This window comes from Entelurus aequoreus, linkage group LG23, assembly GCF_033978785.1.
Source record: "Entelurus aequoreus isolate RoL-2023_Sb linkage group LG23, RoL_Eaeq_v1.1, whole genome shotgun sequence".
In the NCBI taxonomy this organism is placed as follows: Eukaryota; Metazoa; Chordata; class Actinopteri; order Syngnathiformes; family Syngnathidae; genus Entelurus; species Entelurus aequoreus.
Window position 1 is genome coordinate 21,102,887 of NC_084753.1, and position 17,572 is coordinate 21,120,458.

Genomic DNA, 17,572 nt, shown 5'->3' on the forward strand with positions numbered 1-17,572 from the left:
CTAGAGCCGCGGGTTGCCGACCCCTGGCATATAGAAATGGAGAAAAGACGGAGAGCGAATCAGTATTAGTACAGTTTGTCGAGGAAGTCCTCCCGCAGACAATTATGATTGGGTTTTTAAGCTTTTATGTTAGAGCTTACGTTCCACCCCCAGTACGCTGCTTCAAGTGCCAACGCTATGGGCACATAGCCAGTGTGTGTCATGCTAAGTTGAGATGTGGAAGGTGTGGAGGGGAGCATGAATATGGACAATGTGGAGATAATGATCTGGTCAAATGTTGTAACTGTGGCGGGAATCACACAGCAGCGTATGGGGGATGTGTCATTAGGAAACAGGCAACAGATATACAGCAAATCAGAGTAGAAAGAAATATTACATACGCAGAGGCAGTTAAAGTAAGAAATCAAGAAAGTGCAGAACAAGATAGAAGTGAGAATAGTTCAGAACGAGACAGAAGTGGCAATAGTTCAAGTAATAAAAAACAAGAGGCAACAAATACAGGACTTTCTATGGACAAGCTAGTTGTGTTCCTGGCATATGTCATAAACTGTACAGAACAGGCAAGAAATAAAACTGAGAAGATCAAAATAATTGTCAAAGCAGCAGCAAAGTTCTTAAATTTAAAATAACTATCTTGGGAACAGGTGCAAGGTGAACTACAGAGAGTAGACGAGACAGAGTCATGTTACCACAATCCAACGCCATGTTAATTATTCAGTGGAATGCCAGAAGTTTAGTAGCAAACGGACAGGAACTAAAGGGATATATTAATAATATGAAAAATAAACCACATATAATGTGTATTCAAGAAACCTGGCTGAAGCCAAAATTGAGCTTTATAATAAAAGGATACGTAACAATACGTAAAGATAGGAATGATGGGCAAGGAGGAGGATGTGCCATATTTATTAAAGAAGACATGCATTATACAATATTAAAAGAAAAACAAGAACTAGAAATAGTAGAGGTAGAAGTATGGAATAATAAAGAAAGATACAAAGTGCTAAACTTCTATAATCCGTGCAAGAAATTACAAATTCATCAACTAGAAAAAATAGTCGAGCACTGGAGTGGCAATATCATTTGGTGTGGTGACTTTAATGCACATAGCACAATGTGGGGTGAAAGGGATGACTGGAATGGGGAAACATTGGAAGCGTTTTTGGAGGAAAAAGAACTGGTGTGTGTGAATGATGGGTCGGGAACCAGATTAGATGTAGTTACGGGTAAAGAAACAGCAATAGATTTAACACTGGTGTCACAAGGGTTAGCAGGAAAGGTAGAGTGGGAAGTAAATAAAGACAGCACCATAGGAAGTGATCACTACCCAATCTTCATACACATAAACATAAACCAAAGGACAGAAAGCACTAAAAAAGAAGGAAGATGGAAGTATAATCACGGTGATTGGGGACAATTTAGGGAAAGTACCGACATGACATTAAAGGAAGTGGATATAAATCAAGATATTGAACAACTGAATACAGATATTACAAAGTGCATAATAGAAGCAGCCAAAAAGAGCATACCAAGGAGTAGTATAGGGAAAAGAAGGAAGATAGTGCCGTGGTGGACACAAGCGTGCACAGACGCAATAAAAGAACGGAATAGAGCATTTAGAATATTGAGAAGAACACATAATTTCCAAGATATGATCCAATATAAAAGGCACCAAGCTAAAGTAAGGTATGTTATTAAAAAGACAAAAAAACACTATTGGAGAACGTTTTGTGAATCATTAAATAGAACTACTCCTTTAGGCCAAGTGTGGGGAATGATCAAGAAAATGTCAGGGATCAGAAGTGAACATAAAAATCATGTGATGAAAGATGGGACACGGTGTGTGGTAGAAAATAAAGAAAAAGCAGAACTTTTAGCAAAGACATTTGTTAAAGTGCACAGTAATGATAATTTGAGAAATGTCGAAAAACAAAAGAGAGAAAAAACAATTACTTTAAATATTGGGGAAATGGTGGAAGACAATGATAATAGTTTAACCAACACTATAGATATGAAATTTTCTTTGAATGAAATGGTTCGAATATTGAAAAATGTTAAAAATACAACACCAGGAAAAGACCAGGTGAGTTATCAGATGATCAAAAACTTAAGCAGCATTGGCAAAGAAGTGGTCTTGAAATTATATAATAGGATATATGAAGAAGGGAAATTACCAGCAGAGTGGAAAGAAGCTGTAATAATTCCGATATGCAAACCAGGGAAAGACCCGGAAGAGGCAGGTAATTATAGGCCGATAGCATTGACCTCAAATTTGGGTAAAGTAATGGAAAAAATGATTAATGAAAGACTAGTATATTATATAGAGTCAAAAGAAATAATAAAAAACTACCAAAGTGGATTTCGCAAAGCAAGAAACACAAACGACCCAGCAGTGCAGCTGGAAGAGGAAATTAGAAAGGGACAAATAAATAAAGAAAGTATAATTGCAGTATTTTTTTATATAGAGAAAGCTTATGATATGTTGTGGAAACAGGGGTTGCTGATAAAACTAAATATAATTGGGATTAGAGGGAAAATGTACAGATGGATAAAAGACTTCTTAACAAGTAGAAAAATATTAGTAAAAATAGAGAATGAATACAGCAGAGTATATGAAGTGGAAAATGGGACCCCGCAAGGGAGTATAATAAGTCCAGTATTATTTTCAATAATGATAAATGAAGTTTTTAGTGAAGTGGAAGGGTTAGTGGATGTGGCACTGTTTGCTGACGACGGAGTGATGTGGAAGAGAGGTAGAAATACTAATCATATAGAAAAGAAGATTCAAAAAGCGGTAAATAAAGTTCAAGAATGGGGAGCGGCATGGGGTTTAAGATTCTCTGTTGGAAAGACAAAAGTCATAAATTTTACAAAGAGGAAAGTACAAAACAAGATCCAAATTAAACTCTATGGAGAAAATATAGAAGAGGTACAAGTATTTAAATATTTGGGTATATGGTTTGATAAAAATATTAACTGGTCAACCCACATCAGCAAAATAGTGGAGAAAAGTAAAAAGGTGTTAAATATAATGAGGGCTTTGAGGGGTAAAGACTGGGGGGCTGATAGGCAGACATTGAAAGCAATATACATCAGTTTAATACGATCTGTTATTGATTATGGATGCATTATTTATCAATCTGCTGCAAAAACATTACTTGGGAAAATAGACAGGATCCAATCACAGGCTTTAAGATTATGTTGTGGAGCTACTAAATCAACCCCAGTTGCAGCATTACAAGTAGAGATGAATGAAAAACCTTTAGATATGAGGAGAGATCAACTGTTAGTAGTTTATTGGGCGAACTTAAAAGGGTCCAAGCAAGGACATCCAACCCATCAAGTACTATTAAACTGCCAAGAAAAAGAGAAGAAAGAAATGAATAGTTTTGGGTGGATAATAGGAGACCGATGTAATAAAGTTCAAATTGATAATATTAAAGTTAGCCCTACAGTACCAATCCCCGCAATACCACCGTGGATGTATGAAACCCCAAATGTAAACATGCAATTACTAAAGAATAGAAATTTAAATAGTTACCAGATAGAACAATGGATTGAGGAAACGTTTTTAGACAACATCATGGTGTACACAGATGCATCAAAAACTATAAATAATAAGGTAGGAGCAGCAGCGCTGTTATTCCACAAGGAAACATAGTATTAAATAAAATAATTAGTGATAAATTATCTGTTTTTACGGGAGAATTGGTAGCAATGTATATGGCAATTAATTGGATAGAAGAAAATAAAGCAAGAAAAGCAGTCGTGTGCTCGGACTCCAGCACTGCATTGACTAGCATAAAAAACATAGCGTCAGAAACAAGACAAGATTTAGTTTATGAAATAGTTCAGGCAGTTTACAGAATAAATAAAGCGGGAGGTGTGGTAACATTTCTTTGGGTTCCTGCTCATGTAGGAGTTAAGGGGAACGAATTAGCTGATAAGTACGCAAAACAAGCAAGCACTAAAACAGAAGTAAACATGGAGATTAAGCACAGTAAAGAAGAAGTGAAGAACATCATTAAGATAGAACACAATAAAAAGTGGCAGGATAATTGGAATAAGGAAACAAAAGGTAGAGAGTATTACAAAGTCCAGAGGAGAGTTGGTGTAATGAGAGGAGGCAATAGAAATAGGAAGGAAGAAGACATTATTACTAGAGTGAGATTAGGACATACATATCTAAATAGTTCATTGAAATTGATGGGGAAACATGCTACAGGACTGTGTGATTCTTGCCAACAGATAGAAAATGTAAGATATGTTTTAATACATTGTAGAAAATATAATAGAGAAAGGGAAATACTGGGAAATAAGTTAGCGAAAGAGAATATTAGGTTAGCAGTGGAAGATATATTAGGATTGCACTCAGAACACACAGGTTATAAAGCAATACACACATTTTTTAAAAACACTGGGTTAAATAAAATAATTTAGAGTAGGAATCCACCTCGATCCACACTCCATTACAGTAGGTGGCGGTAATGCTCACCACAAGGTTGCTTGCCAACGGCCATAAAAATCACAAGAAGAAGAAGAAGAAGAAGAAGAAGAAGAAGAAGAGCGAGGTCTGTGATTCGCAAACATACCGGAAAAGGTTTAACTAAACAGGAAGTATACTGGGAATGTTTGGGAGATTTTAAAAAATATGACCGTGTCATTTGTATAATTGTATTCTTTTCACCCCTTCAACTTTAATATTTTAAAGTTTTTGCACGGTTTTGGGAACATGGCTTGTTTCTTTAGACGGAGAATAACAGCGCAGGTAATGTACGAATAAAAAAAAGAGGTGACATGTGCTAACGCTAGCTTGAAAGCGCCAGTGTCACTCGGGGGCAAACCAACACGGACTGAAAATGAAAAGTTTCTGTTAAATATTTTGTAATATGTTTGTTGTGCAGCTCGGCAGGACCATGCGGCAGTGTGAGGATGCCTTCATACCAGCTTTGTCGGCTGTCCCAGTCTTTAAGAAACAGTTGAGTATCATCTTTTTATTTTATCCATCCATCTTCTTCCGCTTATCCGAGGTCGGGTCGCGGGGGCAGCAGCCTAAGCAGGGAAGCCCAGACTTCCTCTCCCCAGCCACTTCGTCCAGCTCTTCCCGGGGATCCCGAGGCGTTCCCAGGCCAGCCGGGAGACATAGTCTACCCAACTTGTCTTGGGTCTTCCCCGTGGCCTCCTACCGGTCGGATGTGCCCTAAACACCTCCCTTGGGAGGCGTTCGGGTGGCAACCTGACCAGATGCCCGAACCACCTCATCTGGCTCCTCTCGATGTGGAGGAGCAGCGGCTTTACTTTGAGCTCCCCCCGGATGGCAGAGCTTCTCACCCTATCTCTAAGGGAGAGGAGGAAACTCATTTCGGCCGCTTGTACCCGTGATCTTATCCTTTCGGTCATAACCCAAACCTCATGACCATAGGTGAGGATGGGAACGTAGATCGACCGGTAAATTGAGAGCTTTGCCTTCCGGCTCAGCTCCTTCTTCACCACAACTGATCGATACAGCGTCCGCATTACTGAAGACGCCGCACTGATCCGCCTGTCGACCTCACAATCCACTCTTCCCTCACTCGTGAACAAGACTCTGAGGTACTTGAACTCCTCCACGTGGGGCAGGGTCTCCTACCCAACCCGGAGATGGCACTCCACCCTTTTCCGGGCGAGAACCATGGACCTTTTTATTTTATTTTATTTTATTTTAATTTTTTAATTGAACAACAAACATACATTTATAATTCACACAAAAGTCAAGGCACTTTCAACATCAAGGAAAGAAAACTAAAGCAAATACAGAGAGTAATAATACAAAAAAATATGAAAAAGACAAAAAGTGCTACCTAAATCACTTTAAATGTTTTTAACAAGGATATCAATTTAAGGGCTTTTGTACTCTTAATCATTCTCCAAGATTTGATTGATAATTGTAACCCATTAAGCCAATTACAAAATTTAGGCCTTACTTTCATAAAGCGACATTTATGTAGAAAACATTTTGCCTGGATCATAATAATGTTGACAAACATTTCTATGTTACAGTCGTTTAAGTTGAGCATCATCTTCTTTACACTTCCCATTTAACCATTTGTCCCCTCTTTAGGCAGACTGCCGACTTGAGGCTGTCAATCAGCGTGTTAAGAAGTAATGGCGTTTTACCATCCAATGGAGACATTCAAGCACAAACGGAACACCTGGCCCATCAGGTAAGATGAATTAATCAGGCTTTAAATGCAGGAAGTAATGCTGCTCAATAGGGATGGGCGATATGGACGAAAAGTATATCTCCATATATTTTTACTTAAACTCGATATTCAATATATATCTCGATATATTTTCCGGTAAAAGTATACATATAAAGATATTCATTTTTGAGCGATATTCACTGAAATTGAAGTGAATGACAACTGCACTTTTAATAACCCAGTTAGTCAAGATGGGTATTAACAGCATATAGAGGAAACTGTTTAAGTAGCACAGAATTACATAACATATATAAAATAGAAAAAAATATTCTTTCTACGTAAAATAAATAACACAAATAATACAAAAGGTATCAAACTCAAATAAAAAATACATTTGCAGGCAGGCACTTTTTAATTCCTAGTCGACGATGTCACACACGTACGGTTCTGGTCAGCGCCAAGTAAGTGACTTGACTTAATTGTGCGTCTATGATCTTCCTCACTTCGGCATACATTTTGGGCAGCATTTCTCGTGCAAAATATGCCCAGCTTGGTAACTCGAGGACAGTTTTGATTTGGGCTTACATGGTAAACAACTCAAATTAATGTTTTATCCAGACGCTCACTATGTTCACTGCTTGCTGTACAAAACTAAACTCCCCGCCCCAATCCCCTCCACAAACCACCCCCCGGATTGTAAATAATTCAATGTATATACTCTGATGATTAACTTGTGTGATGACTGTATTATGCTGATAGTATACATATATATATATATATACCATGAATTGATTAACGTGGACCCCGACATAAACAAGTTGAAATACGTACCATTTAGTGGTCAATTGTATGGAATATGTACTGTACTGTGCAATCTACTAATAAAAGTCTCAATCAATCAATCAAAAACGCATACATGGGTTTCCTGGACGTAGTCTACATCGCTAAAAGAAAAATCTAAAGAAGAGAATCCCTCTGCCATCTTCCACTAGTTTTTTTATATATAAATAGTGCGCTTGAATCTTCCCTCTTCTCTTCTACGACTCTCTCGTCGTCATTTTATTTCCCTTCCTGGTTCCATGACCCGCCCTATCTTGCCTCTGATTGGCCTGTCCCTATTGTTTTGGCCTAATCTCATCATAGTAAACAACCAACCAATCAAGGATGTTCTTATATGTGCAAGCACGTCTTGGAAGGAGGAAGGGGAGTGTTGAGAAGCGAGGGAGAACAAGGAACACAACAAATAAGCGGTGTTCGGTCATTTTAAAGTTAAATTTATTATATCGATATTACAATATTTTCCTAATTCATATCGTGTTTAAAAATATATCGATATATCTTACAAACTCCATATATCGGCCAGCCCTATCGCTCAAACGTTGTTTTAAGAGAAAGACAAATAAAACAAACACATATTTGAACTATGTTATTATACATTTCCTCAGTTAAAGGGATGTCAGCCAGGAGGAGAAGAATGCAGATTTACCCCACTGTGTACACAACTTCAGCTTTATGGAATATTTTGTTTAAAGAAATTTATATAGGAATACAATATTTAGAGGACAGCCAACATTTTAGTCTTGTCCTTCCATTACTTCCTACTTGCATACAGCAATCATACAGGCTGAAATGTTTCCACAAAATCTATATTTTTATGTAATAAAACAGCTGTGTATAATCTGTGACAATATGTTTCGTACTTGTTGCATTTCACATGATGTCTAAATCGGGGATGTCCAAACTTTTTCCAAAGAGGGCGGCAAGAATTTGAGGGACATTTTGAATTTTTTTTTGTAAACAGACTCGATAAGCTCAGATGTTACAATCAGTGTTCGGAAAATTACTTTTGAAAAGTAAATAATTATATTTGTTCATTACTAATGTCATTTTATGAAATATAAGCTACATAATTTGAGTTTTAAAAAAACTCCACGATGTGGGTCACCGCTTGCCGTTTGCCAAAGCACTGGTAAGACGCACTGAAGAATACAAATAATAATTTACTTTTTGAAAGTGTTGTTTACTTGAATTAGAAGTTTTATATTATTCATTACACCGTTGTTTACTGTAAATGTTTGCGATGAAAAGCAAAAATACAAAATTGTTTGTATGAACAAAATGACAGTTGTCAGCTGTTAGCATATATTACCTCAATCAAACATGGTGGAAAGTTATGTTACAAGATACTGCAGTATGGATGCAACGGCACTTGCTATAATCCTGTGTGGGACAATCCACCTTTAATTTAAAAAACAATTGTGGTATTAATCGAAATTGGATGTTATGAAAAAATTAATCGTGATCATTTTTTTTGCCATATTGGCCAGCCCTTCTCCTAACTCAAAACACTTGTACCTCAAATAAACGTCTCTCAATGAAATTAATTAAAATCAATTTAATTGGTGCTTGCCCCCCCGAAAACGGCACAAATGTATAATGTAACATGCCTTTTAGGAAGAAAACAAAGTTTTAGATAAGACATATTGTATAAAAATCATACAACTACTACAGTTGGTAGTAGTACATTTTATTGAATAATAAAATGTACTACCAACTGCAGTAGTTTTATGAAGCAATGTAAATGTACTGCATTCAACTTGGACATTGGACTTCTACGGTATCTCCTTCCATCAGCATTTTTTAAATATTTTCATGGATAAATGTCCGCCATTCAGCTTTATTTTAACATTCTCGGCTGACGTTAGCCTCGTGTGGTGCAGACCAGCAGTGACACAATCCAAATGCTTCCCCAAGTCTACTACATTCTCAGTGAATGATTTCTTTCTTTAATTCAAACAATATCATCCGCTTCTTCTTCACTGTTCTTAACACTCACCTTATTCCTTCCCATGCTTGGAAAAGAAAGTTCTGCCCATCTATAGCTATAAGCTAATGCTATTAAGTCGGGCTGGATGTTTTACTTTGCCAACTAATGGCGGGGATGCTTGTAACTCAGATGCTGTAGGACAACTCTTATCTCAAAACAAAACATTGTTGAGGTACCACCATATAGTTAAAGAAATACCAGTCTCGTTAAATCAAGGGCATTTTTTGTTGTTGTTTAATTGTAGTTTTTAAATGTGTGATTTCAGTCAAATAAACTCAAAATCTGCCTACGACTGTGATGTTTTCTTGTCCAGCTAAAGCAGGACAGCGTGGTGGAGGAAATAACTGCTGAATCAGCTGTAATTTACTTCAGATTCAATCGCAAACTCCTAGCCCAGGTTTGTTGTTTTTATTCTTTTCCTACATTGTTTACTGTTTTCCCGAACCACATGTCTCCTTTTGTGTTCTAGAAAATCCTGGAACCTTTAAGAATGGGGGACAACAGCAAATTTGGACTGAATAGTGAACTTTTGAAGTCCCTAAAGCGAGGATTGACATTAGTGGAGTACAGGTAATGTGTGACCAACCATAAGTGCATGCTCTTAGAGATTGTCAATAAGTCATACTGACGTTTTGCAGCTCTCCAAACATTGCAAAAAAGTTCCATGCTGGACACTTACGATCTACAATTATTGGTGAGTTCTTGTTGATGCAATATGAAGGAAGTAACTGGATAACGTTGACTCTCTTTGCAGGAAACTTTATTGCCAATCTGAAGCAATCTCTTGGAAACAAAGTTATCCGAATGAACTACCTTGGAGACTGGGGCTTGCAATTTGGTGAGGGATTATTAGGGGGGGGGGGTGCATGAGAGCGTGTGCGTATATAAAAATGTGTGTGGATATATACGTGTAACTGTGTGTATATATATATTAGGGCTGCAACAACTAAACGATTAAAATCGATTATAAAAATAGTTGGCGATTAATTTAGTCATTGATTCGTTGGATCTATGCTATGCGCATGCGCAGGGCAATTTTTATTTTATTTTTAATAAACCTTTATTTATAAACTGCAACATGTACAAACAGCTGAGAAACAATAATCAAAATAAATATGGTGCCAGTATGCTGTTTTTTTTCAATAAAATACTGGAAAGGATAGAAATGTAGTTTGTCTCTTTTATCCGGTTACTGATCGATCAATCGAAGTAATAATCAACAGATTAATCGATTATCAAATTAATCGTTAGTTGCAGCCCTAAAATATATATATATATATATATATATATATATATATATATATATATATATATATATATATATATATATATATATATATATATATATATATATATATATATATATATATATATACATAAACATATACATATACATATAGTTGCTTTTTTCCTAATTTCAGGTCTGCTTGGAGTTGGTTTCAGGCAGTTTGGCAGTCAGGAGCAGTTGAAACAAAACCCTTTACAACATTTGTTTGAGGTGAATTTGCATCATGCACACCTGTGACCTACTTTGATCACATGACAGCCAAAACGGTCGAACACAACTGCAAGCTACAGTCACAATAGAAAACATGATTTCATGACCCAATTGACCCATAAAGAAACATATTTAATTGATCACAGTCAATTTCATATCTTTTTCTATGGTTATCATCATCATCCCTATGAAGTTTCACATGATGGTGTTTCTTCAGGTTTATGTCAAGGTGAACCAGGAAGCAGAACACAACGAGGACACGAGGCTGGCGGCCGGAGACTTCTTTCGACAGCTGGAACGCCATGAAAGTGGGGCCGTGTCGCTATGGCAACAGTTCAGGGACATCACAGTGAGCGAGTATCGGCACGTTTACAAGGTAGCATAAAAATGGAACTGCTAAAATACGGACTTCATATCAACGTTCTGCGCTTGTTTGGCAGCGTTTAGGGGTGGACTTTGACGTGTATTCCGGGGAGTCTTTTCACCAGGAAAGGGTGCAGGAGGTGGTGCAGCAGCTGCAGGAAGGAGGCCTGTTGAAAACCACAGAGTACGTGTTGGTGTAGCATTAGCTACTTTCACGCCGCCATCTCTCATATAGAACTTGTTTCCAGGAAGGGCACAGGTGTTGTGGACCTGTCAGCGGCCCGAGACATGAGCACCGTCTCCACTGTGCTGCGCAGCGATGGCACAAGTCTTTACATCACCAGGTTGGCACCTATATTTAGTTCCTCTGGAAACATGTCAACTACAAATACCTCTAGGACTAATTGTAGACATGACTCTTGTCTTTGGTTTCAGGGACATTGCTGCTGCCATTGACCGCAGAGAACAATACCATTTTGATGAGATGATTTATGTGGTAAGGTTTTTGTTCTTTGAATATTTCATGGAGGTGAGTTTGTGTCTGTATATTACGAAAGCTTTTTTATTTTTATTTTTATTTTTTACGCTGATTTTTTAATTGAATTTTAAAACACTTAATTTTTGGAACACACATTTTGCTAACACATTTTTCGTCGATAATAAAAAAAAAGCTTTTGTAATAGACACAAATTAACATCCATAATATATGAATTTTCATTTCTAACACACAGTTGTCTCATTTAAAAATGTGGAGAATGCTGCAAGTATTAAAAAAACATTCTATCGACCCAAAATATAAGACAACTTCATTTCAAGACATTTTTTCAAGAACATTTTTTAAAGTCAACTTTTCTAAGTGGGTGTCTCTCCAATCATAGTGTGCATAATAATAACATCCAACTTCATATACTGTAGTACCTCAACTCACAGCATAATTGGTTCTGTGACGGAGCTCTTAACTCAAAACCCTTGTATCTGAAATCAACGTATCCCATTGAAATAAATTGAAATCAACAACATTTTAACATGTTACATGTCTTTTTAAGAAGAAACTTGTACATGTGAAATATAGTATGATAAACAATGGAATAGAATGTACTAACAACTACAGTAGTTTTATGAAGTAATGTAATAATAATGTACCGCATTTACCTTGGAGAGTGGACTTCTACAGTATCGGCTTGTAGCAGCTTCTCCGTCAAACACACCATCAGCAGCTTCTCCGTATTTTCATTGGTAAATGTCCTCCGTTTAGATATTATTTTAACATTCTTGGCTGGCGTTCGACTCATTCTGCTTCAGTATTGTGCAGACTAGCAGTGATATGCTAGTGATGCGCTATATGAAGAAACTGTACATTTGTTACACAGAAATTTTGTGTGTGTGTGACAGGAAGAAAACCTCTCACTCGCTTAGGGAGAAGTTTAGTAAGAAGTAGAGGTAACTAAGTCTAAAAGTCAATACGGTAATTGATTTAACTGTTAACAGATATGTGTGCATACACTGCTTTTAACAAGCATTTAATGACAGGCTGAAGATGAGAGATTTTTGTTTTTTGAAAGGGACAAGCGGTAAAAAATGGATGGATGAATGGATGGATGGATGAATATTAACAAAACTATGCCCCTGTTATCCATATTATGAAACAAGCCTGTGCCGCCACCTGCTGGCTAATGTATGTTGTAACCCAGTTGTTTGAACTTTTATTTTCACTAGAATTTACTTGTTTGTAGTGTAATGGACCACCATTTTTTGCAAACTACCATGTTATTTTAATAAAGGGTAATTTATTAACAGCTGACATTTGTCTAGTGCGCTGCCGGGGGCCCGACCTGGCCATCATTTGATATGGCCCATAAAAACCTGCAAATAAAAGGCATTTATAAGGTACTTTATCTTTTCTGACTAAATGCATTCATTATTTGTAGCTTGTCAGAAAAAAAATGCATGCAGTTGCATATCTTTAAAACTTAAAAAAAAAAAATAATGTATCAAATATCATATCATACATTCCAAACATTGTTTTGCTCAAACAAAAAAATAAATAGCGTATTTTTCGGATTATAAATCGCACCGGCCGAAAATGCATAACAAAGAAGGAAAAAAACATATAAGTCGCATTTTTTGTGGAAATTTATTTGATAAAACCCAACACCAAGAATAGACATTTGAAAGGCAATTTAAAATAAATAAAGAATAGTGAACAACAGGCTGAATAAGTGTACGTTATATGAGGCATAAATAACCAACTGAGAACGTGCCTAGTATGTTAACGTAACATATCATGGTAAGAGTCATTCAAATAACTATAACATATCAATCAGCCCTCGCAAAAATGACTAATGATCTATTGCTAACGATGGATTCTGATGCGTCATCTATGTTGCTGCTTCTTGATCTTAGCGCCGCTTTCGATACCGTCGATCATAATATTTTATTAGAGCGTATCAAAACACGTATTGGTATGTCAGACTTAGCCTTGTCTTGGTTTAACTCTTATCTTACTGACAGGATGCAGTGCGTCTCCCATAACAATGTGACCTCGGACTATGTCAAGGTAACGTGCGGAGTTCCCCAGGGTTCGGTTCTTGGCCCTGCACTCTTTAGTATTTACATGCTGCCGCTGGGTGACATCATACGCAAGTACGGTGTTAGCTTTCACTGTTATGCTGATGACACTCAACTCTACATGCCCCTAAAGCTGACCAACACGCCGGACTGTAGTCAGCTGGAGGCGTGTCTTAATGAAATTAAACAATGGATGTCCGCTAACTTTTTGCAACTCAACGCTAAGAAAACGGAAATGCTGATTATCGGTCCTGCTAGACACCAACATCTATTTAATAATACCACCTTAACATTTGACAACCAAACAATTAAACAAGGAGACTCGGTAAAGAATCTGGGTATTATCTTCGACCCAACTCTCTCGTTTGAGTCACACATTAAGAGTGTTACTAAAACGGCCTTCTTTCATCTCCGTAATATCGCTAAAATTCGTTCCATCTTGTCCACTAGCGACGCTGAGATCATTATTCATGCGTTCGTTACGTCTCGTCTCGATTACTGTAACGTATTATTTTCGGGCCTCCCTATGTCTAGCATTAAAAGATTACAGTTGGTACAAAATGCGGCTGCAAGGCTTTTGACAAAAACAAGAAAGTTTGATCATATTACGCCTATACTGGCTCAGTTGCACTGGCTTCCTGTGCACTTAAGATGCGACTTTAAGGTTTTACTACTTACGTATAAAATATTACACGGTTTAGCTCCAGCCTATCTCGCCGATTGTATTGTACCATATGTCCCGACAAGAAATCTGCGTTCAAAGAACTCCGGCTTATTAGTGATTCCCAGAGCCAAAAAAAAGTCTGCGGGCTATAGAGCGTTTTCTATTCGGGCTCCAGTACTCTGGAATGCCCTCCCGGTAACAGTTAGAGATGCTACCTCAGTAGAAGCATTTAAGTCCCATCTTAAAACTCATTTGTATAATCTAGCCTTTAAATAGACCCCCCCTTTTTTAGACCAGTTGATCTGCCGTTTCTTTTCTTCTCTCCTCTTCTCCCCTGTCCCTTGCGAGGGGGAGTTGCATAGGTCCGGTGGCCATGGATGAAGTGCTGGCTGTCCAGAGCCGGGACCCCGGGTGGACCACTAGCCTGTGCATCGGTTGGGGACATCTCTGCGCTGCTGACCCGTCTCCGCTCGGGATGGTTTCCTGTTGGCCCCGCTGTGGACTGGACTCCCGCTGATGTGTTGGATCCACTGTGGACTGGACTTTCACAATGTTATGTCAGACCCACTCGACATCCGTTGCTTTCGGTCTCCCCTAGAGGGGGGGGGTTACCCACATATGCGGTCCTCTCCAAGGTTTCTCATAGTCATTCACCGACGTCCCACTGGGGTGAGTTTTTCCTTGCCCGTATGTGGGCTCTGTACCGAGGATGTCGTTGTGGCTTGTACAGCCCTTTGAGACACTTGTGATTTAGGGCTATATAAATAAACATTGATTGATTGATTGATTGAATCAATCAATCAATGTTTATTTATATAGCCCTAAATCACAAAAGTCTCAAAGGGCTGCACAAGCCACAACGACATCCTCGGCACAAAGCCCACACAAGGGACGTCGATGTGAATGACTATGAGAAACCTTGGGGAGAATCGCATATGTAGAACATGCTATACGTTTACCAAACAATCTGTCACTCCTAATCGCTAAATCCCACGAAATCTTCTTACTCGGTGTTGCTTCTAAACAACTCTGCCAACTCCAAAGGTAGACAATGCGCCGCTTCCTCTTCTATCGGAACGTCGCTTACGTCAGAGTCATCGTCAGTTGCCGTTCCAATTATTCCAGCCTTTCTGAATCCGGACAGGATGGTTTCGGTTGTCACTGAAGCCCATGCTTTGTCGATCCATCCAATGTTGAAATTATACATTTTCATAGGTACGGAAGTAGTAGCAGGTAGCATCTTTTTTTTCACAATGCACTTCTGCCATGACCCGCCCCCGCCAAATTTTTATTGGTTTGACGTGTGTGTGTGACGATTGCTGATATACGCCTAGTCCAGTGGTTCTTAACCTGGGTTCGATCGAACCCTAGGGGTTCGGTGAGTCGGCCTCAGGGGTTCGACAGAGCCTCTGCCGCGGAGGTCAAGACACGCCCGACTCATCGTGTAAATAAAAACTTCTCCCTGTCGGCGTATTATGGATACCCCCAAACAATGTTCCCTCTAATTTTCCATATGTGTGAGCAAACGCAAAAACTCCTTGAGCATTCGGTGGAGAGCATGTGAGCGACGTCAGACGTGCACATACACTGTGGTCACACCTGCAGCACACCTGTCCCAAACCTGACTAAATAACAAGTTCAATGTTTTGTTATTATAATCAAATGACAGTAGTAATTTTCATGAGATTATTTTCTAATATAAGTGTTTTGGCCCACTTACAATGACTATAACATATTGTTTTTCATGAGCTGTGTACTAGTATTATTTGTCTGGATGGGGGTCCTACTTTGGAAATAATGTGTACCCCTTTCAGATATCGCATTTAGTTCCCACTTAAACATTCACATGTTGCACAATGAGATGTAAACATGGGATCATGTGTACATTCCTGTAACTTTCCATTTGTAAAATATATCTTTATTAGTATTTCTTTCATACTGTATAACAACATAATTTTATGACTACGGTTCGGGTTCGGTGAATGCGCATATGAAACTGGTGGGGTTCGGTACCTCCAACAAGGTTAAGAACCACTGGCCTAGTCTCTTACGCGAATGAGATAAATAATATTATTTGATATTTTACGGTAATGTGTTAATAATTTCACACATAAACCGCTCCAGAGTATAAATCTATGAAAAAAACTGCGAATTATAATCCGAAAAATACGGTACTTAAAGGCCTACTGAAACCCACTACTACCGACCACGCAGTCTGATAGTTTATATATCAATGATGAAATCTTAACATTATAACACATGCCAATACGGCCGGGTTAACTTATAAAGTGACATTTTAAATTTGCCGCTAAACTTCCGGTTCGAAACGCCTCTGAGGATGACGTATGCGCGTGACGTAGACCGGCGAACACGGGTATGCCTTCCACATTGAAGCCAATACGAAAAAGCTCTGTTTTCATTTCATAATTCCACAGTATTCTGGACATCTGTGTTCGTGAATCTGTTTCAATCATGTTCATTGCATTATGGAGAAGGAAGCTGGGCAAGCAAAGAAGAAAGTTGTCGGTGCGAAATGGACGTATTTTTCGAACGTAGTCAGCCACAACAGTACACAGCCGGCGCTTCTTTGTTTACATTCCCGAAAGATGCAGTCAAGATGGAAGAACTCGGATAACAGAGACTGTAACCAGGAGGACTTTTGACTTCGTTACACAGACTGTAGAGAACTGGGACAACACAGACTCTTACCAGGATTACTTTGATTTGGATGACAAAGACGCAGACGTGCTACTGTGAGTATGCAGCTTTGGCTTCTAAACATTTGTTTGCTTGACCGTATGTGCGCAACTTTTTTTTGCGTATGTACGTAACTTTTTTTAAATATATAAGCTTTATGAACCTTGGGTTAGGTGAACGGTCTTTTGGGCTGAGTGATTGTGTGTGTTGATCAGGTGTTTGAATTGTATTGGCGTGTTCTATGGAGCTAGGAGCTAGCATAGGAGCTAGGAGCTAGCATAACACGTACCGTACGTGCGCGTCACGTACGTAACTTTTTAAAAATATATAAGCTTTATGAACCTTGGGTTAGGTGAACGGTCTTTTGGGCTGAGTGATTGTGTGTGTTGATCAGGTGTTTGAATTGTATTGGCGTGTTCTATGGAGCTAGGAGCTAGCATAGGAGCTAGCATAACACGTACCGTACCGTACGTGCGCGTCACGTACGTAACTTTTTAAAAATATATAAGCTTTATGAACCTTGGGTTAGGTGAACGGTCTTTTGGGCTGAGTGATTGTGTGTGTTGATCAGGTGTTTGAATTGTATTGGCGTGTTCTATGTAGCTAGGAGCTAGCAGAGGAGCTAGGATCTAGCATAACAAACACGCAGGTGTTTTTATGCAGGATTAATTTGTGGCATGTTAAATATAAGCCTGGTTGTGTTGTGGCTAATAGAGTACATATATGTCTTGTGTTTATTTACTGTTGTAGTCATTCCCAGCTGAATATCAGGC

General features: G+C 38.4%; 2 protein-coding genes across 5 annotated transcripts in view; one reads left to right on the top strand and one right to left on the bottom strand.

Moving 5' to 3' along the window:
- rars2 (arginyl-tRNA synthetase 2, mitochondrial) overlaps window positions 1–17,572 on the top strand; it is a 40,170-nt gene that overhangs the window by 1,302 nt on the left and 21,296 nt on the right. For 2 of the 4 annotated variants that reach the window (XM_062034013.1, XM_062034016.1), the window contains exons 1-12: window positions 4,278–4,571; window positions 4,905–4,978; window positions 6,101–6,203; window positions 9,323–9,406; window positions 9,479–9,579; window positions 9,648–9,703; window positions 9,764–9,847; window positions 10,431–10,507; window positions 10,725–10,883; window positions 10,948–11,054; window positions 11,119–11,214; window positions 11,306–11,366. In XM_062034013.1, coding sequence (XP_061889997.1) covers window positions 4,488–4,571; window positions 4,905–4,978; window positions 6,101–6,203; window positions 9,323–9,406; window positions 9,479–9,579; window positions 9,648–9,703; window positions 9,764–9,847; window positions 10,431–10,507; window positions 10,725–10,883; window positions 10,948–11,054; window positions 11,119–11,214; window positions 11,306–11,366 — 1,086 coding nt within the window. In that variant the 5' untranslated portion in view covers window positions 4,278–4,487. The other 2 variants (XM_062034014.1, XM_062034015.1) reach the window with 2 other exon arrangements.
- The window catches only part of slc35a1 (solute carrier family 35 member A1), a 60,598-nt gene continuing 53,423 nt past the window's right edge, over window positions 10,398–17,572 (bottom strand). The window contains exon 9 of the mRNA XM_062034018.1: window positions 10,398–11,037. The gene's annotated coding sequence lies outside the window, so the exon portion shown is untranslated. The remainder of the gene's footprint in view (window positions 11,038–17,572) is intronic.